The sequence below is a fragment of the Pongo abelii genome, chromosome 6 (assembly GCF_028885655.2).
Source record: "Pongo abelii isolate AG06213 chromosome 6, NHGRI_mPonAbe1-v2.0_pri, whole genome shotgun sequence".
In the NCBI taxonomy this organism is placed as follows: Eukaryota; Metazoa; Chordata; class Mammalia; order Primates; family Hominidae; genus Pongo; species Pongo abelii.
Window position 1 is genome coordinate 120,459,362 of NC_071991.2, and position 22,817 is coordinate 120,482,178.

A 22,817-nucleotide genomic window follows, 5' to 3' on the forward strand; every position below is an offset into this window, starting at 1 on the left:
CCATGTGCTGAGGAAAAGAATGTGTATATTGCAGCCATTTGATGAAATGTTCTGTAAATATCTATTAGATCCATTTGGCCTATAGTGCAGATTAAGTCCAATGTTTCTTTGTTGATTTTCTGTTTGGAAGGTCCATCAATGCTGAAGGTGGGGTGTTGAAGTCTTTAGCTATTATTGTATTGATGTCTCTTTCTCTCTCTCTCTCCCTCTCTCTCTAGCTCTAATAATATCTGCTTTATATACCTGGGAGCTCCCATGTTGGTTGCATGTATATTTACAACTGTTATATCCTCTTGCTGGATTGACTCCTTTATCATTATATAGTGACCTTCTTTGTCTCTTCTTATACTTTTTGTCATTAAATCTATTTTGTCTGATATGAGTATAGTGACTCCTGCTCCTTTTTGGTTTCCATTGGCATGGAATATCTTTTTCTATCTCTTTATTTTCAGTCAACTTGTGTCTTTGTTGGGTAAGTGTGTTTCTTGTAGGCAACTGTCCAATAGATCTTGTTTTTTATCCATGTAACCACTCTATGTCTTTGGATTAGAGAGTTTAGTCCACTTACATTCAATGTTACTATTGATAAGTAAGGACTTACTCTTGACATTTTGTTATTTATTTTCTGGTTGTTTTGTGGTCTTTTCTTCCTTTTATCTCTACTTCCTTCAATAAAAGGAAGCTTTTAGTGAAGGTGAGTTTCTCTAGTGATATGGTTTAGTTTCTTGCTTTTTATTTTTCATGTATAGGGTGAGGCTTGATGTTCTAATGTACTATGGCTCAGCTAGCACTCAAACCACAAGACATAGTCTTTCTCACTCTCCCACCCCTTTCCAAAGGCAGTGAAAGCTCACCCTGTGCCCACTGCCACCACAGATCCATGGGGAGAATTGCCAAACTACCACTGATGTTCCCTTAAGGTCCGAGGGCTCTTCAGTCAGCTTGCGTGAATACTGCCTGGCCTGGGACTCACCTTTCAGGGCAGAGGACTCCCCCTTCTTCCCAGGACAGGTCCATAAATGCCACCCAAGAGCCAAGTCAAGGAATCAGAGACCTTAAGAACCTGCATGGTGCTCTACACCCCTGTGGCCAAGCTGGCACCTAAAATGCAAGCCAAAGTCCTCTTTACTTTTCCTTCTGCTTTTGTTAAGCAGGAGGAGTCTCAACCCATAGCCACCACAGCTAAGAATGCACTGATTCTCACCTGAAGCCAGCAACTCTTAGAGTCTCTAGAGTCTCACCGAAAGCCCTTGATGTAGTTCCTGAGTCTTGCTTTCAGGGGCAAGAACTTTTTTTTTTTTTTTTTTTTTTTTTTTTTGATGGAGTCTCACTCTGTTGCCCAGGCTGGAGTGCAGTAGCCTGATCTTGGCTCACCACAACCTCTGCCTCCCAAATTCAAGCGATTCTCCTGCCTCAGCCTCCCGAGTAGCTGGGACTACAGATATGTGCCACCATGCCCGGCTAATTTTTGTATTTTTAAGAAAAGATGGGGTTTTACTATGTTGGCCAGGCTGGTTTTGAGCTCCTGACCTTGTGATCCGCCTGCCTCGACCTCCCAAAGTGCTGGGATTACAGTCGTGAGCCACCGCACCCGGCTGACGAAGAGCTCTTCAGTTAGCAGGTGATGCAACCTCCCAGGCTGGGTTTTTTTCTTCAAAACAACAGATTTCATTCTGGCCCAGGGTGTGTCTAGAAACGTCATCCTAAAGCTAGAGCCTGGAAAGGGGGCCAGTGCCCTAACTTGCTGTGGCTGAGCTGGTATCCAAGATGCAAGACAAAGTCCTCTCCACTCTTCCCTCTCCTCTCCTTTCCTCGAGCAGTAGGAAGGAGTCTTTTTTTGGAGCTGCAATCTGTGTAACCTGGAGTTAGTGAAGAGGGATGTCAGGACTCCCTTAGCTGCCCTGTCTTTTGTCCCAGTAGACTACATTCCCCCCACACACATCCTCTGGCTCTAGGCAGAGTTCAGCACTAGAAGATGCCTAGGACTTGTAGTTTTTGTGCCCTAGACTTCCTTTCAGATTTATTTTTGGCCCCAGAACACTTTAGCCTGCAGTGGTGAGGGTTGTGGGAAGTCAAGTTCCAACTGCTAGAATGGGCACTTCTTCTCTGGCTACAGCTGGTTTAAATGCTCCCTTGGTGTGTGGGCGTCTACTGAGTTTGGTCCTGTTTTTCTTTCTGCTATGACAGGGCAGCATTGATTTCAATGCCTCACAATTGCTGGGCTCCTCCTTTCCCCACAGCACAAGAATGCTCTCTGCAACATGCTGCCACTGCCAGGGAATGAGGGAGGGGCAGCATCTGTGATTTTACACTGTTTTCTCTACTTCTTCAGTGCCTCTTTCAATGATATGAAATTAAAAGGAGCTACTGTGAGTGCTCACCTGACTTTTGGTCCTTATGAAGGTGATTTTCTGTATGTAGATAGATGTTAAATTGGTGTCCTTGCACAGGGTACTATCCATAGAGCCCTCTATTCCACCATCTTGCTCTGCCCCTTTCTTCCTGAACTGTTGACCCACATAAATAATGAGATAATAAATGTGTGCTGTTTTAAGCCACTAAGTTGATTGCCATTTGTAAGGTAGCAGTAGAAGAGGAATACACAGGGAAACCTATTAGAAGATAAAGTCCCTCAGAAGTAGGTAGAGTGGAGTAGATTTTAGTTTACATGTGAAGATAAACAGAAGGCAATAGATTTTAGATATATTTGGAATAAAACCTAGGAAATGGAGAAAAGATGTCATATGTTGAAATGGTGAAGTCTGAGGGGAGGTCGGATTGGCAGGAGGGCAGGGAAGAGGTGGCAGATCAAGCATGCAGTTTTGGGATGTGATGATTTGAGATGTCCCTCAGTTTTCGAAGTGGTCATGTTGGAATGCAGCTGGATAAATAAGTCTGAAATTCAGAGGAGAGGGCAGGAATAGAGATATAAAATCGGTAGTTATCAGCACATAGGTGGTATTACAAACATAGAAATGGGTCTGATAATTTAAGGAGTAATGGAGATTTAGAAGAGAAACTGGAAATGCTTCTCTTGGGGCACTGTAAGTTTTAGAGGTTAGGTAGAAATGAGCAGATGAGCTAAGCACTTTTAATTTTATCAAGAATCCTGTGAAGAAAGCATTAAATTTTTATTTTACACAGGAAGAAACTGAGTCTTAGGGGGCTAAGTGGATTGCTCAAAGTCAGATTGTGTAGTCAAACTGGATTTTTAACCCAGGAGGAGTTTAAAACACAACCTCTGTTCATTAAACCATTATATCCTCAGTTTTAGCTCCCAGGTAAAAAGAGAAAATGCCACATATATTACAAAACATCCACAGGCTGGAGTACAAACTTTATGTTTTCTTGGCATTTTAAAACAACTGTAGAAATGATGCCCCATAACACGGAGATGTGCTTTGACCTAAAGCACGTTTACGCGTCAAGGTTGACTCTTAGGAAGAGTCATTGTCACTGCATGTAACTTACATGTTATATGCAACTTATGCCCCACTGCAAAACAAGTAACTTTAATACCCATGAAATACTCAGAACACAGCTTCAAAAGAATGAATGTAGTCTTGGAAATTTATAACCTTGGAACAGATTTTGGGCATTAAGTGTCATAGTATGCCACTATAGATACTATAATTGCAGGCCAATTATAAACCTTTTGACTGATGACAGTTTTGATTATCTCTGAGATAAAGCTACTTTTCCATTTTGTGTGTGTGTACTTCCAGAGGATTTTCCTCCAAATATTAACTATTTATCATTCATGATCCAGGCTGAGATTTTTAACAGCAATGGCAAAAGTGGAGCAGTGGCAATAACAACAGCTAACATTATTGACAAGTTACTATGTGCCAGACCCTCTGCTAGAGCCACATGTGCATTATGGCATTTAATTATTTCAATAATGTTGTAAGTTCTAGTATCATCCCCATTTTACAGAAAAGGAAACTGATAGTCACAGAAGTTAAGCTAACATATGGTGGGCTTGAAATCTGAATTGAGGTCTAAGTCCAAACTCTGCCATGTCAAAATTTCTTCCATAGTATTTACCATATTGTGATCTTGCAGAGTAATATGAATTACTTGACTGTATCAACTAATTTCATGTGAATGATGGAAACCAGCACTTCTCTAATATCAACAAAGATGAAGCATAAGAATTTGGTCTGGATATTAGAAAAAGAAATTCACAAACAGGAACTAAGATGTGGAATCTCTTCCCTTGGAGAATTCATGAGAAAGGATATAAGTCATTTTCAAAAAGATGTCAGGTGCATTTCTTGTCTTAAATTAGGGGATACATTGGATAAATCCTCACTGGTACTGTGAATTTCAGAAGCCTCTCATTTATAAACCAAAAACCTTTTAAAGTTTTCTAAGTCAGTAATTGGAGTGTAGATAATGGCTGTGTATTCATAGAAACAATACTCTTGGAGGTCTGTGTAATATTGATCCTAAACTCCTATACCAATGTTCTTTGAACACAAACACCCATTCTTTCTAGAATGGAGATTGACATTCTTTGAGTCTTGGATTTCTTAGGGAATCCATGCATGCACAACATTTTGCAAATAATTTCAGAAAATTCATAGAGTCTATGAATCTACTTCCAGAGAGTAGTTTTCCTGCCTCTAAACTCTAATTTTTCTGTGAACCCAAATCCTGTTCCTAGGCTTTCTCAATCCTGTCTATCTTCTTGAAATTCTGATTATTATCTGTTCTTTTAGTAGAACCAGTCTGAGTGCTCATATGACACCATGGACTTTCATACTATTGTTTCAATGATACTTACATAGCGCAAAATATTTTTACATAGTTTACTTCATTGAATTCTCACAATAACCCTATGAACTGTGACTATTTTACATACGAAAAAATTAAGTCTTGGGAGAATCATGGACCTTTTTGTTGTTAAATTCATAATGTGCCGGGTGCAGTGGCTCATGCCTATAATCCTAGCACTTTGGGAGGCCAAGGCAGGTGGATCACTTGAGATCAGGAGTTTGAGACCAGCCTGGCCAACATGGCAAAACCCCGTGTCTACTAAAAGTACAAAAATTAGCTGGGTATTATGGTGCATGCCTGTAATCCCAGCTACTCGGGAGGCTGAGGCACGACAATCACTTGGCAAAAGTTGCAGTGAACTGAGATCGCACCACTGTCCTCCAGCCTGGGCAGCAGAGTGAGACCCTGTCTCAAAAAAATAAATAAGTAAGTAAAATAATTCACAATGTAAGTACCTGCAAATTGAGGATTTTTTAACCCAAGTGTTCTACCTGTTGAATCCACAGTTTCCCATTTCTGCAATGAACTGTCATCACAGTTCCAAACATATTGAGTCATATATCTGTTTGTAGAATACTTTATTACTGACACTTATTGTAATTGTTCAATCTTTCAAATCTTTTTTGAATTCCAAAGCCAAGCCGTCCATAATTAATACCTCTGTTCACCATTCATTATTTCAGTTCACATGTTGGTCTCCAAACCCTACATAAATTGTCCCAAGAAAATTATTCCTTTTCACTTTAGTTAACTACCATTTGTGGTATTATTTTCAATGAAAAATGTTTTTCGTGTTTGTTTGGAGTGGTCAGCCAAGAGTTATCTCCTCTGAGCTGACCTGGGAAATCTGTTGGCACAAGTTAATTCAGTATTCCCTGAATATTTAATTCTCAGTACAAAGGAAGGTCTGTAGATCTATAGATGTCCTGAAGGGAAACAAGGGAGAGTTAACATAACGTCTCTGTACTTGGATTCTCTGAATCAGGTAAGAATAATTTTTATAATTTGTGTGCTACCCTTATGTTAAATCACCAATCCAATAAGGTTACTTACGTATTGAAATACTCTGCAAAGATCAAGTTGGTGGAGGTACCAGTGATTGTTGTCAGTCCACCAATGGTAGAAGAGTAGGCAATGCACAAACACATAAGTTTACACGTCATGTGGCCCTTCTTTGTTCGGTATTTGGTTCCCATGCCTGAGGTCTGTTCAACAACAACAAAAAAGTACCATGAGAACTGCTCTATATTTGTTATGGACTGAATGTTTGTGTCCCACCACACTCACCAATTCATATGTTGAAACCCTAACTCCTGATGTGATTGTATTTGGCAATGGGGCATTTGGAAGATACTGGGCCTTCCTTTGAGGATGTGGCCCTGGTCTGGTAGGATTATGTCCTTATAAGAGTACACATCAGAAAGCTTAATTCCTCTCTCTCTCTCTCTCTCTGCTATGGAGAAAGCCACAAGAAGGCGGCTGTCTGCAATGCCTGGAGAGAGCCCTTACCAGACACTGACCATGCCAGACCCTGATCCAGTCTTTAGAACTGTGAGAAATAAATTTTTATTGTTTAAGCCACTTAGTCTGTGGTGTTTTGTTATGGTGATGTGAGCTGACTAATACAGCATTTATCTTTCCATCAATAGAGATGTAGCAATAAAAGTATTTAAGCTGAAACCACTGAAATATTTTAAAAACCCAATTTTGTTCATTTCTTCATCCTTCTTTCTTGTCTCTTACCCAGCTCTTCCCCCAAGTCTTTCCTTCTCACCGCTACTCCCAAAGCTTTTCATTATTTTTCTGTTGATACTGGTGGTACATACTCAATAAGTCCCTAAACTTCTTTAAGAAGGGTTTCCCCACCTACACACCTTAATGAATGGTTCCCAGGGGATATTACTTCTGAAATAGAATGTTTTCAACACCATATACCTCAGCATTGAGAGATAAGTCAGTGTCCTCTTTGCTCCCACTGTCTTTTCCAGAACATTAATCCTCCACTCACAAAAAAAAAATAAATCCTTTTTTTAAGGATCATGTAACTTGGATATCTCTTTCTCTCCCCATTCCTTTGACCATTACATTTTGATCTCCTGGTCACCCACTGTCATTTAAGATGACATTTGCACTCAGCACATAATCATCTTCCTTACTCCAAATCTTGTCAGTGACTGAATGACTACACTATGCTCATGAATAGCCCTTCAAATATCCTGGCCTCACAGATTTTTTATCTCATTTCCAACGATTTTCAGTTCTCCACCTCAGTCACCCCACCCCTGTAGTTACACCTTGGACAATGGCACATCCTGAAATGGTTTCACTTGGGGAATCACTAGTCCAAATGTAAGTGTTTTATTTAAGAGATGACTTCCTAGGGTGTAAGCCAAAAGCAACTTCATTCTTTTTCTCACCCATGACCCTGTAAACACCCTTGGTTGGTTGGATTCTTCCTGTTCCTGTGGTGAAATTCAAAGAAGAACCAATAACTTTTCCGGTCATTTCATTTAATGAATAATTTTTCAGTTATGTTTAGTCAGAAGAATAGCTTCATTTCAGTAGTTAAAATAAACAGTGCCCTATTTAATAAGAAAAATCCCAAATTTTAAACTTAAGCATTCTCTTATCCCCTAGATCAGGCCTACTTGAAAGCCCATAGCTGGAAGGAGGTTTGTGAATTTGACTTTCTCTTTCTCTCCTAGTTCCAATTCTTCTCACCACTTGCTACACTCAGTTTTTAAACCTTCAACATTTGGAATGTCAAGAGAAGAACAGGATCAGGAGAGGAGTGGTAAGGATTAGGAGAAGTCTTATTTGACTGTGTATTAATTTTAAAATGGTATTAGTACTTTGCAGGCATGGCGAATGTTTGAAATGACTCCATCTAGTGGGCAATTTTATGGGATTTTGTGAGACTCCTATTATCCAAATAAGAACATCAGATTGTTGTTCTTTCTATGTAAGTAATACACATCTTCTGCCTGGTGGCGTATGACACACTCATGGTGTCTGCATGTGATAGTCTACCTGGTCTCTTTATGTTGAAATCCACTTATGCTGTCAAAAATCCCTTCTGGAGGAAATTGCCTTTCAAATGATCCCAAATGACACTCCTCCCACATGTTTCCTACATCTGGTCCAAGGGAAACAGTCACCTCTGTCCTGTTGTCAGTGACAGTGCAGCTGAAACTTGATTAGGTAAGAAAATTCAGCCACAAGTTTTTACTTTATGATTTTTCAAGAATGTGTCAAACACTAATCCATTGACCTTTTCTAAGTCTAGGGTGGTAGATAGCAAGTCCTCCAAGTAGTAGTTTCTTAACATCTATCTCACCTTGTTAAGTAGGAGACTCTTCCCTTCTTTCGACTGTGATGGTACAAGTGGCAGGGGGTCAGGGCACTGGGGAAATACTCCAGCTTTCTCCATAAGCAGACTATCTCTCAGCCTTCTCATTTTAAACACTAAGTTTAAGAGTCTAAAACTGTTTTTTGGTCACCTCATTTGCACATACTATGGAAATGAAATGCAAAAATACCTAAGTGTGTGCTTGATGTTATAGTTACTCAGGGGTAGAAAGAGTATCATTTTACCATCCTAGTTATCAAGAAATTGGCACAGTTATCACAGTTTCTTCTTCCAACTTTGCTGTTGAATTAATTCTATCTCTACAGTCCTTCAACTACACTGGCAAATCTAAGTCAATGAAGTATGTAGTTATGCCCAGTTATGGTCCTCTCCTTTCTTTACTTCCATCCTTATTCAGTTTAGATTCCATGGTACACCATTTCAATAAATTTTCCTAACAAAACTCCAAACTCTCTTTCTTGTCTTTTCTTGAATGGTAGTTCTTTATGAAAATTCCAACTGATTTATAAACCCAACCATGCTCTCTCTCCATGTCATGTCTGCTTCTGAGTAGCCAGCTACTGTTGTTAAAAATTACATGCACAGTAGAGCAGACGGGATCATTCATGATCACAAACATCCAATGCTGTAATGATGTTGCTCCTCTACCCTACTGTGTTTGCATAACCAAATTACTCTACCTGTTTCCACAAGGAAATGTAAAACCTTCTTTATTATCTCTATACATCCCTCCTAATGCTCCTTCTCAGTCTTTGCAAGTAGCTTTGCCTCCTACTTCACAGAGAAAATAGAAGCCAGCAGACAATGGTATCACTGTGAAATGTGGAAACCTACTTGCATTTGCCCCATCTTCTTGTTCTCTACATAATTAATAGAGTCAATGTTTCTCCTCCAACTTCTTGTTTCTGGACCACAGTCTCTCAGGTTTTCTCAGAAACCTTCCACTACAGACTATTGGAATTTTCATCAACATTTAATTATTTTTGAGCCATCTTTACAGAAGAAAAACAAGAAAGACTTCTTAACCCTCCTTTCAAGTAAACTATTGCCCTAACTCATCTCCATTTTCACAGCCAAACTACTCAAAAGAATTGTTTACATTCACTGACTCCATTTTCTTAAATGCTTCCATCTTGCTTGTCTCCTCATTCCACCCACAATGCACTTCCTGTGATTATCAGTAATCTCCTCAGTGCTAAGTTCAATAGGAACCTTTCAATCTCAACTTTGTAGTCCCCTTAGCAAGAATCTAAAAGAGTTTGTCTCTTGTTTTTACTGAAAAAACTCTGCTTTGAGTTTCTGTGATATCTCACTCTTTGGGTTTTTCTATCTCTGTCTGTTTTTCTGTCTCCCTTGCCAGTTTTTTTTGCCTTCCATCCTTCCTTAAAACAGGAATTTCTTTAAACTGTCACAGGCCCTTGCCTCTCCTCACTCTAATGTTTCTCCTTTAAAAATATCTTATTTTTATTGATTTAATGACTATTTTTATGCCAGATCACCAAACTTCTGTCTTCAGCCAGGCTCCTCCATCTAGACCCATGTATTCAACTGCCTGTTCAACATAATTTGAGGGCCAGGCACAGTGGCTCATGCCTGGAGTCTCACCACTTTGGGAAGCCGAGGCAGGTGGATTACTTGAGGTCAGGATTCTAGACCAGCCTGGTCAACATGGTGAAACCCTGTCTCTACTAAAAATACAAAAATTAGCCATGCGTGGTTGCAGGCACCTGTAATCCCTGCTACTTTGGAGACTGAGGAAGGAGAATTTTTTGAACCTGGGAGGCGGAGGTTGCAGTGAGTCGAGATTGCACCACTGCACTCCACACTCCAGCCTGAGCAATAGAGCAAGACCCGTCTCAAAACAAAACAAAACTATATATGTATTTGAATATAGATATACTCAATATTTGAATTCAACATTTGAATATGTATATATTCAATATTTGAATATATATGTGTATATATATGTGTGTGTATGTATGTGTATGTGTGTGTGTATATATTCTATATATACTATCATATTCTAATATATATACTAATATATATACACTAATATATATATTCTATTATATAATCTATATATATATATATGGAATGTCTTCAATAAAACTCCAATCTGAAAATGTTCAGGACCAATGCTATTACTTCTTTTGTCAAACCTAGTTCGTCAGGATCACTTATATAAGCTGATGGCCTCACCATCACTATAATAAACACTTATAGTGTCCTTAGCATGTAATAAGCACTGGTCCAAGTTAAAATCAATTAAATGTTTTAATTCATTTAAGTCTTACAATGCAATGAGGTGGGTACAATTATAATGTCATTTTATAAATAAAAGACATAGAGAAGTTAAGTGAATTGTTCGAGGTCCCAGAGCCTGAAAATGACAGACTTGGGTTTTGAAACCATGCAATCTTGCTTTAGAGCTCATACTCTCAGCCACTCTGCTGTAATATATTGCTTGTCCTCCTCAAAAACATTATCTTCCTCATCCCATCAAATTCTGTCAATTGTATCTACTGAAATATGCCTGGACTCTGTTCAATTTTCTCCATCTCCGCTGTTGTCACCCTGGTCTCAGTCAACATTATCTCTAGCCTAGGTTAATGAAATAGTGTGTTTATGGATCTTCTTGCATCAATTCTTGCCTGTTACAGACTCATTCTACAGACTACAGCCTTTAAACAAAAATCTAAATGTAGTTAAGGAATATACAAACACTTTTTATCTTTTGTCTTCTTGTGTTTATGTATTTCTTAAATAAATTTGTACATACTTTTTAGGCTGCTGTATATAGGAGAGGTCTGAAATAGGCAAGAATTAATGCAAGGACAACCATAAAAGGATTGTTACAGTAATTCAGGCCACATTTTCTTTATCCATTCATCATCTATCAAGGAACACTTAAGTTGTTCCCATAGCTTGGCTATTGTGAATAATGCTGCAATGAAAATGGTGAAGCAGATATATCTTTGACATACTGATTTCATTTTGGGGGTACATATATCCAGAAGTGAGATTGCTGGACCACATGGTACTTCTAATTTTTTTCTAATTTTTTAAGGAATCTCTATATTGTTTTCCACAGTGGTTGCACCAATTTACATTGCTACTAACATTGTACAAGGGTTCTCCCTTCTCCAGGATGAACAGAAGAAATGCCATCTTCCATAGATAAACATACTATTTGAGACATTATTAAAATATCTTTTTGAAAAGTCATGATAAGGAAAAAATTACTACTCACTAAAAGTCATCATAGATACGAAAATGGCATTTAGCATGGCAGGGTCAGGTGCATTGGATTGTAATTTACCTTTTACTTTCTAATTAACTTTAAGGTCAGCCCACAAAGGACTCTATGCTTCACCCAAAATAAACTAATTTACAAACATCTCCCTTTCCCTTATATTTTATACATAGAAATCATTTGTATTTTCTATATGATAAAACATTCCATTGAAATTTGACACAAAATAAGTGGTATGTAAATAAGATAGGGAAATAAGTTTAAAAATTCTTATGAGTCATACAAAGTGACAATTGAAATTTGAGGCTTAACATTAAATATTTTACTATAGGAAAGACTTCAAACACAAACCAGAAAGTGATGCACAATTTGAATATTATTAAATTGATAATAAGAATGGAAACTTAAAATATGCAACGTTTATATGATTTCTCTTTGCCACCTTAAAACTTTCAAAAATATAAATAAAGAAAAAATTGGATTTCATATAAAAGCTTAACTGTAAATATATGCATATATATAGAATTATTAAAAGACATTGGATGATATAAAACAAAAAAATCAAAACAGAAACAGGTTAATATGTTTGCCATGCTTTATGCCTTACGAATTAACCACACATTTTTTATTAATAAGGACCTTTAAAATATACATTATTGCTACTGCACATGAGCTGATGTTTATGCAAATATCATCAACAATTTATAAAGGCATTAAAATTCACGGTAAAAATTCTACAGTAAATGCTAACACTAATATATCATCATGCAAATTAAAGGTTAAGAGGAGGAGTTTTTGAAGTGGAATGGTGAATGCAACATTTTTTTAATCTAGCCAGTAAACATGAGCTCCATGCATTCAGATTTATTGTTATTTTTACCGAGTGCTTGTGTTCACTGGGCTGAACACAGAAGAGATGATACTGAAGTAAAGGGTAAAGCATGAGGACCAGAGGGACAGTAGTAGAGGGCACTGAGCTGGAGAATAGGGCTCTTAAGAAAGCCTGATATGAGCCACTAAATGAGCCAACTAGTGGTACAGAAATTATACAAAGGGGGCAGGAATCACAGCAGATTAATCTTTAGTCTTCTGCTCAGATAGTAGTTTCAGCCTGTGGCCACAGGACATTGTCACAAGTATATTATGAATGGAAAAGTACTTGTGTTATATAAGGATATTTATGTGAAATGAAAAGTACAAAATGATGTAAAATTTTAAAACAAAAAATATTTCTATATACACACATGTGCCTGAAATGAAACATATATATATGTGGCTGAAATGAAATATATCAAAATATTAACAATAGTTATTTCTTAATCATGAGATTAGGGGTATCTTCCACCTTCTTGATACTTTTTGTAACTTTTATAGCCAGAAATAAGGTTTTTTTTTTAACATATAAAGGAATTATAGACTATTAGGGCAGACAGGTAGTTAGAGATTATCTGGTGTAAAGACCTAATATTTCAGAAGAGCAAAATGAGTCTCAAGTGTGACCCAGCTGATTACTACAGACTTGAAAGCAGAATCCATGTCTATGAGTTCTCTCTCAGTGAATTTCCCGTGTACCAACTTGCCTTCCAGAATACCTTACTTATATGAATTTTTAAAACTACATTTGAGTTCCATTTCATACTGCTTTTACCACAATGGTAACCTATTGTGTTTTTATTCAATCCCTTCTGTCTACCATACATGTGGAGTATGCCTTCCACATCTTCTTCCAAGTAACTGAAAAATTTTCTATGAGGACATGACCAAATGCAGAATCCAATGACATCATCACAATGGACCTGTCACAACAGAAATCCTGCAGGTCCAGCTGTAACTCACTATTGCCACCTGGTGGCAGCGATTGCAGATTTCTTTCACAGCTTCCTTCACTGAATACGTATACTTTGTATCATCCTCCAATTATGGCTCTGTCATAATGTTGCTTATAGTACAGAATTCACATTTTCAATATGTTGCCTAGAGCTCTATTAACAGCTAGAAATATGATATACATTACTTTTCCTGCCCCTTCTCTAAGTTAGAATATGTCTTTTCCCTCCTTCACTTGCTTATTTTTTTAAGTACATACTACTGAATCAGTCCCAAATATTCCCTGGTGGCTTAAACATTCTCTCAGAACAATCAAGTGATAGGATACCTAATTCACATGAATATTCTACCAATTTTATTGTCTTGATGACATCTCTTTCAGGGCCTCCTTTCCTGTCCTAAACCTAGTCATTTTTTCTCTAGAACTGCAAAGAGCTATCTAGACTTAAGTCTACCCTCTTATTTCATCAAAAGTCTGACTGGATATTGACTCTAGGTTGGAAATAAATGTTACTTAGAATTTTGAAGGCAGTTTTTCTGCTGTCTCTGAGTAGTGCTGCTGGGGAGAAGTATTCAGTCATTCATATTTTTGATCCTTTGTAAGGAATTAGTGTGTCTTCCTTTTTGAGAGCTTTTAGGGTCATCTGATAGTATTCTGAAATCTCAAAGATTTTAAAACAGACCTGCCCTGTGTGGGTCTGCTTCATTCATTTTGATGACATTTAGTGAGTCCTTTAATCATAAAACTAGTACTCTTCCATTGTAGAAACTTTCTTGAATTTTTAATATACTCTTCTCTTTTTTCCTATTCTTTTTTGGAAACTCCTCTTATTTCCTGTTTATTCTGTTTCTTTCTGTTTTGTCTACTGAATTTTCCATTTATGCTTTTATATCTCTATATTTTACATTTATACTTTGTTTTATATTTACATATTTTGTATTTTTGCCTTCTTGATTCTCTTTTATAGAATACTATTTGTATTTCATAAATACAAGTAATTTATTTGTTTACCTCTCTGATTATATTAATGATATTTTCTTTTTTATAGTTTCTTCTTCTTGCATAGTCTCTGTTTCCTGCAAATTGCTCTTTTTTCTTTTTATTTATTTGGCACTCTCTCTTTCATAATTGAGGCTTTCATCGGATATCCAGGAATTTTTGGTTGTCTGCTCACATTTCAGGCAGTGAATATTTGTGTAGAAGCTCTGCACTCGTATTTTGGGATTTGTTGTTGCCTGTAAGCTTCACTGTAATGTTATCTGACTTGGCCTTCTTTTGAGAAAATTCTAAGGTCAATGTTTTCATCTCTCTTAACGCTGATTGTGTTCTCCAAGGAAGCATCATCTGGCCTTCTGCCTGCTGACACCTGAAAGGCATCGACCTGGCTCCTGGACCAGTGTAGATAGAAGGCCAGGTTCTCCATTTTCAACTTATAAGCTATCACTCAGTACCCCTGTTTTCCTTGTGACACCCTCCCCCAGCCCAGAACTGGATCTGGTTCTCCTTATCCCGTTTTCCCTTGTCTGAAGATCATATTTCTGTTTGGTGGATTAGAAGCTGTTGCATCCATGTGGATTTGGGGAAGAAAGCAGAAGATTTAACTGCTTCACAAGCAATTTTTTCTTCCTCCTGCTTTTCAACATTTTAAAAACGTTGAAGCCTGCTGCTATGGAAATTGAATTGTTTATTGGCTTTTCTCATTACCGATTTAGGATTCAGCTTCCATGGGATTACTGGGGTTAATGGGGTTATTTTCCACTCATCCTTTAACTTTCCAGCTTCCAAAATGATTTTGCTGTTATGTCTTCTCTTGATGTTTATATAATTTGGATTATATTTGAAAGTCTATTTCTTCTTGTTTTAATGTAGACTTAGAACAGTGGTAACACATGGGCCTATTTAATCTGCCATCTTAATGGAAGATGCAATATTTATCTTTTACATTTCAAAAATAAAGAAATAAATATTTACTAATAATTAATCCCCACTTTTGACTTTGGTGCTTTCGTGGTCCTTATGTTGGTAGGTGACGTAACTAAAAAGGGAACAGGAGAGTGGAAGTTCCATAGTGCACAGAGGAATTGAGACAGTGGGAACCTGTCCTTTTGGTCTGCATATTGAGTTTAAAGGTCCTCAGTTAAGTTAATAACAGATTATGTTATTTAATTAAACCAGCCTTCCTACAGTGTTTTAATGGTTTAAAATGTCTATAAGAAGATTATTTCTGTAAAGAAATTCTTATTTTTTTTATAATAATGGATTCTTTATTAGACGAAGCTCTGACCACAATAGTTGATCCCTTTGGTTTTCCCATCCCTTTTCTTCTCCATGCCTTCTCTTTGGCCCTGTCAGGAGCTCAAGTCCTTCTAGCCCTTCTCAAGGCCTCATTCTTTACCAGGGCCAACCTATCCCTTCAGATGAATCACTGACAACTCTCCTGCTGTGCCTTCAGCATCCCAGCAGGCTTATCATTTTGCTATTCCCATCTTTACAGACCCTGAACTTCAGCTTAATACGAAAATCAACTTCTATGCTCTCTTGGATGCCACTGGAGAAAATCCCTTGGCCAAGCTCACTGGTGCTATGAGAAATCCACAACCTCTGACCTCAGCTGGGCCTCAGTATCACTCTGCAATGCTTTCCTGTGTTTCTGCTTTCTTACAAGGGATACCTAAACTCTCCCCATGTCCTTCTGTAAAGAAATTATTGAATGAAAGTACTAGATAAGTGAATAGCAAGAAATTGTAGGAGAGAATCTTCCCCTTACAGCTGGTACGAACTCTTCATGAAGATCTAGTGAAAATATAATCAGTAAAAACCTGAAGAATTCAGAGGAGTTGGTAGTAAAATTTAAGTTATAGATATGACTCTTTGAAATAGAATTTATATCCACCATAGTTAATAAAGAACTATTACATATTGTGAATTTGGATATGTTTATAAAGTAATAAACATTTATTGTGTGTGTGATGAATAAAAAGATGTTTAAAATGTGGCATTAAGGACATGAGGCCTCTTTATAAATAAACTCTATTTTTCAGAAATGTTAAAAGTCATGATTAAATCCAGTATTTACTTAAAAAATTTTATTGCCCTAAATGTTAACTATTTAGAAACTTCCCTTGTACTTTCTTAGGAAAAAGCATATGTGTATGTGTGTTTGTGTGTGTGTGCCACTGAGAAAAACCTTGTTCTTTCTAGTTGTAAAAATGACCGAAACAAAATGTAATAACATAGAATATTTGTCTATCCAGCAGCATGACAAATCAGATTCCCTGCTAAATGAGATGCTATTTAAAATGTTAAAAACAATCTTTTAAAGTGCAACAATAATTTTAAAGCTGGATTTAAAACAGGATTTCAGATTTCAGTTTATCATGTTGCAAGGAGAGCTTGGTATAAAAGATATTGCTCCAGGCCAAATGTGTGTGAGGAATCATATAAGAAAACACACATAAAGCTGTATCCTTTGCAGAAGTAGAAAGAAAATATCATGCTGACTTAAGGGAAAACAATATTCCCTAAAAATTCTTAACCATGAGCATTTTTTCTTAAAGCATTAATTTATGTTATGTGTGTGTTAAAGAGAAATAGCAATATAATTGAAAACTCTTACAAGCAGCTGCAACATAGGACTTACAGAATTTCCATAGTAATTAAAAAAAATTCAATGGTTAAAAGTACTGAACATGCAAGAAAATAATTCAACAAAATGAGAACCAGCAATAAATAAATAAAAACTAAGTCAAAGAAAGAGACCCACAAGGACTTCAGAGGTGTTGGACACAGACACAAAATATAATTACATTTACGTATGATTAATAAAATTAGAGAAGGAATTGAAACTATGAAAAAGATTATAAAAGTTACAGGCAAATCTTAAAACAAGACAAATAGAGTTTACATAAATTAAATTTAAGTAACAATTTAAAAGCTCAGTAAATAGGTCAAAATAGACATAGCTAAAGAGAAAATTAATTAGCTGGAATATAAATCAGAAGTTACTATTCATAAAAACAGATGTTAAGTAGCTTAGAAAACACAGTGAGAAAGTGCAGAATGTGTAATTGGAGACTCAGAGGGAGAGAATACAGAGAACTAGGATGAGGCAATTGAATATTGAGAAATAACACCTGATAATTTGCAAGAATTGTTGGAAAAGATCAATACACAGATTAAGGAGAAATATGCACTTAGGTATAGCAAAGTAAAATTCTGTCATACACACACACATCATTAAACAACCAAGGAGAAAAGATTGCCTACAAAGGAATAATAATTTGACTGATAGTTAGCTGACTTTTAAATAGAAAAAAAGAAAGCCAAAAGGCAGTAGAAATATATAAATATATTTCAGTGTGCAAAATAAAAAATAATAACCTATCTAGCACACTATAACTATAAAAACATGTTTCAAGAATTATAGAAATCTTTCTATCAAACAAAAACTGTGAATTTAACACCAAAATCACTCTCTGAAGTACATTCAAAAGGTATATTCAAGAAGAAGGAACATGACCCCAGATAGGGGGTCTGAGAAGCAAAATACAATGGTGAACAAAGATATTAATAAATATGCACATAACTCTACAGAGCACTGATTTTAAAAAATAATACAATTATGTAATTTATGGAGGAATAATAGACTAGAACTAGAACTAAACTAGTACTTACATGGAAAATAGCATGTAAATAGAAAACGATGGTCTAAGTTAAAATATCCTGGGCTCTTTACACTGTTCAGGAGAAAAAAAACAAATGAATTATCTTTAAATTTTTATATATTAAGTAGACACGATATTACTGACTGAATTATGTCTCTCAATATTCGTATGTTGAAGCTCTAACACTCAAAGTGACTCTGTGTGGAAAACGGCCTTCACAGAGGTAATTAAGTTTAAACAAAGAAGGGTGCCTAATCCAATAGGGCTGATGTCCTTATAAAAAGAGCAAAAGGGACCAGAAATCTCTCTTTCTACTGCATGTGCACAGAGAAAACATCACGTGAGGATACAATGAGAAGGTGGCCTTGTACAAGCCAGAAAGAGAGGTCTCGCTAGAAACCGACCCAGATAACACCTTGATCTTGTACTTGGCTAGCCTCCAAAACTGGGAGAAAATATAACAGATTTGTATTGTTTCAGACACAGTTCTGTAGTATTTTGTTATGGCAACCCTTGCTGTCTAATAATATAGTAAAATGACTGGACAACTAAAATAGACACAAAGTATAGAATAGACCACCCATACAAGTGTGTGTGTAGCATGAAATAAAAGAAAATAACTGCATAGAAATGCAGGAAGGAAAAATGGAAAGAATATTTGGAAAAAATAAAAAGCTGGCAGTAGAAATTATTCTAAATATATAATGTCACAAATAATTTAAATGGATAAAACATGTCAGGTAGAAGTAAAAATTTTCAAACATAATAAAAGAGAAATACCTAAAATATAAGGACACAGAAATATTGAAAGTGAAAAGATAGAGGAAATGCCAGGTAAATACTAGCCTTATAAAAGCTGGTAGTGTCATGAAGTGTTGAAAGTGAAAGGATAGAGGAAATGCCAGGTAAATACTAGCCTTATAAAAGCTGGTAGTGTCATGCCTGTAATCCCAGCACTTTGGGAGGCCAAGGTGGGCGAATTGTGAGGTCAGGAGTTCGAGACCAGCCTGGACAACATAGTGAAATCCCATCTTTACTAAAAATACAAAAAATTAGCTGGGCACCTGTAATCCCAGCTACTCAGGAGGCTGAGGCAGGAGAATTGCTTGAACCCAGGAGGCTGAGGTTGCAGTGAGCTGAGATCGTGTCACTGCGCTCTAGCCTAGGTGGCAGAGTGAGACTCAGTCTCAAAAAAAAAATAAATTAATTAATTAAAAAGCTGGTCGTCCTGTATTATCAGCAGACAAATAAACTCAAAGACCAAAAAAATTAAGATAGATGAAGAGGTGCACAGCAAAATGATAAAATGTTAATCAATCACACACACAGAAACATTCTAAATGAGTTCAAAATAACATAATTTAACAATGCAGAGGAACCAAAACTGACAGAAGTATCAGAAGAAATAGAATACCCACATGATAGAAGGAGAGTTTAACAAAACAGTCTCATCAATTGCTGAATAAAAAGAGACAAAACTTGGTCAGAGCACAGAGATTTGAGAAGCACAACTAGCAACTTGATCTTACAGAGTTTTGGGAAACATTGAACCTAATTAGTTAAAAATGTACAATTTCAGCACAGTGAAAAATATTTATTACAGCTGACCATGTGCTAGTCCAAAAAGCTGCTTAAACAAGTTTTAGAGAACTGTTACATAGACCACAGTTTCTGACCACAGAAAAATTGTTAGAAAAAATTTAAAAGTAGCTAAAAATCTAATTTATTTTAAATTTCAAAACACATTTCTGAGCATCTTTTGAGTAAAAAAAAATCTAGTATAATGGAAATCAGAAAACACAAAACTGAAAAATATGGAAAATAGCTAAAGTAATAGAACAAATTCATATCCTTAAATCCTTACTTTGGAAGAGAGGAAAAACTCAAAACTAATAAGGTAAAGGTCAGATTTTAAAAATTAGCAAAAGAGCAAGAGCATAAATACACCAACAAAGTAGACAGAACAAAGTAATAAAGAAAACTATTAAAAATAATGTGAAATATTCATTAAATAGAGAGGGTGAAAGGAGTCAGAAGTTGGTTCTTTGACAAGACTTGTAAGACTAATAAAATAGACAAGGTTTGGAAAGATTATTTGAAAAATGTTTTAAAAGCACAAGGAAAATGTTAGAAATAAAGACATATAACTATAAATACTATAGAAATCAAATAGATATAAGAAAATATTATAAACAACCACACACTACTAAATTTGACATGGAACACATAAATTTCTTTTTAAAAATGCAACTGTTTGAGGTTGAAATAGAAAATCTGAATAGTCTTAAATCCAGGAAAATAATAGAATAATTTCTAAGTACATATGCCTTCCACTTTCTCCTCTCCTTGAGCAGCTAGCTGCGGTACAGAATGGACGGAGGGAGATGGGGGAGCCATCTTGAACTACACGGTTCCAGTGCTGGAAATGGCAGAGAAGAGATAGAAAGAGTCAGGGGCATGGTGATGAAGAAGCCACTGTACCAGCCTATTTCTATCTTGTTGAAATTGTTGCTATTTTTGGTCTTTGCTGTGGTAACCAATCCATACCTTAACCAGTGCAAGTGATAAAACAAAAGAAAACAAGATAATGATTAACACAAAATTTGGACTATAGCTAACTTGGCAAGGGGGTGGGGGTGATTGTGTAAGGAAAAGAGATAGGCTCGTGTAGATTTTAGAAATCATTATGTTCTAGTTATTAAGCTGGGATGTGGTATACATCATCTTATTTTGTTATTCTTTAAAATATTTAGTCACGTTTTATACATGCATATATGCATGAAATATTTCATAACCAAAATACAGAAAAATCAATTTGGAGAGAAACATATTTCTTTTTTTTTTTTTTTTAGAAAATACCACTAGAAGATGCATAGGAGAACACTGTTGAGTATTTCAAGAAACAAAATATAGTATTCAAATAAGCTATGTAGTGTGGGGGGCTTATTGTACAGTTAAAGTACAGATATCGCCAATTTGGCTGAGCTTATGCTATTTGCTAGATAATATTTCAATAACATAAAATGGGAAGAACTAGATTTTTGTATTTCATAAAATAAAGATATATGGGAGAAATGATATTGTCAAAAGTCAATAGTTTCTTTAATAGAAAAATGTTTTGTGAGACAACTAAGAATGGCCATCAATGGAGATAGCACTTTGACTCTAATAAAGGTTGAAATATGGAGTGAGGTCACGTTCACAGACTGTTGCTGTGATTCCTAAAGGGTGTGTGGTAGTCTCCCTCTCTCTCCTTGCTTACCTCTTCTATAAACATTCTCTATAAACCACTGCATGAATAAAAGGAAACCCTAGGTTGGGTCAGGTAAGGGTTGAGCAGTACTAATTACTGCCTTTGCGATCCAATTTCCCCCAGTTTAGGAAAATAGAAGAATAATGAAGGAGAGCCAGCTTTTGTTTGTTATGTGATCTAAGCTAAAATACCTTTTTCATATCTGACCTAGGAGCCAGATATTCCAGAATTAATATCTCCTTATTTGGCAGAACCAATACCCCTAGTTTCTAATATTATGAACCATGTTTATTACTGTACTTACAAGACTCCTTTGAATTTTTGGAGAACATTAAAAAGTGTTGTCTTGTACAATTGGATTTCAACCATAAGGATTTTCACCCCTAAACTAAGCAATACCTAATTAAAAGCAAGATGTAATTTATTCAAGGATATTTTTTCTTTGAACTTGTCCCTTTGAGGAATTACAACTTATATTAAACTAATGAAAAACAATTATCTCAGATTTTTCATTAAAAGTGTACTGATTTTCCAATCTCTTTCATTTGTAGATGCCTGGAGGTTTAGAAATTGAGCTGATGTAAAACTCTGGGCTGTCTCTTTGAATGACATTAATGCTTGCAGGGGAGGGAAAGAACTAGCAACTTTATTCCTCCTTTGGTATCTACAAATGGATTTTTGGATACCTAGAACTCATTTCCCATGGAAATTGTATGCATGGTGGTTGGTTTACCAGGTACCCCAATGGAACCTGACAAATACATTTCCTCAGGTACTGTCAGTGTAATTTTAGGATATTCCTTTCTTCTCCCAGTATCTTTTCTTGTCTACAAATATTTCAGCTACTTTTAGGGGGTAATGTGGGATTTATGGGCTTGGTAACTATTCACCACTTTATTTTGGGCAAGTAGAGAGCTCAGTTAGTATTTGGGCCATGGCCTATAGTGAGAAGAGAACTTCATAAAAGGTAAGTCATGGGACAAATCTCATTTTTAGATATGCAGCATAGGAAAGTGACTCTTCGATATGAATACTTCAAAATAAGGTCCTGGAGTACTAAATATCCATCATCTTCAACACTAACATCTAGTCTTTATCACACCAGCAAAATGATCATCGTTATTATCTGTAGAAGAATTTTGCAGTTCTATTAACAAGAATTTTAGAGCTGATAAATTTTAGTTACAAACCATTTTTTTGTCTTTCTACCCAAAATGAAACCAATCTGATCCACAGTGTTGACTTTAAATATTTATCAGTTTGATTCTTTGTTGGTGTAGTTTATTTTTTTAAAGCAGCCAAAAATAATAGTATTTAATGGTTCCATTGTCCATAGTGACTTCTCTGAATTTTCCCTGATGGTTAACTAGACACTGGAAACAGTGTAGTTTATATACAACATGAGTTATTTTAATCGAATTGTAATCATTTGATAAAAATATTACTGAATTTATTTATTCAATAAGCAAATATTTACTATTTACAGCAGTCACTATTCAAGATATTTGTGATATGTACTAGATGGACAAAAATCTCTGCCCCAAGAACCTTGCATTTTAGTGGAGAAAGAAGATAATGAACAAAATAAATAAAAATTAAGCAAATTATATAGTCTGTAAGAAGGTGACACAAGCTTTTGGATAAAGTAGGGTAGAGTCAGGAGGATT

General features: G+C 36.1%; 1 protein-coding gene across 3 annotated transcripts in view; it reads right to left on the reverse strand.

Annotated features, from left to right (window-relative positions):
- The window catches only part of SLC13A1 (solute carrier family 13 member 1), an 85,807-nt gene that overhangs the window by 26,746 nt on the left and 36,244 nt on the right, over positions 1-22,817 (reverse strand). For 2 of the 3 annotated variants that reach the window (XM_024249321.2, NM_001132935.1), the window contains 1 exon segment: positions 5,836-5,987. In XM_024249321.2, coding sequence (XP_024105089.2) covers positions 5,836-5,987 — 152 coding nt within the window. 3 annotated transcript variants of the gene reach the window in all.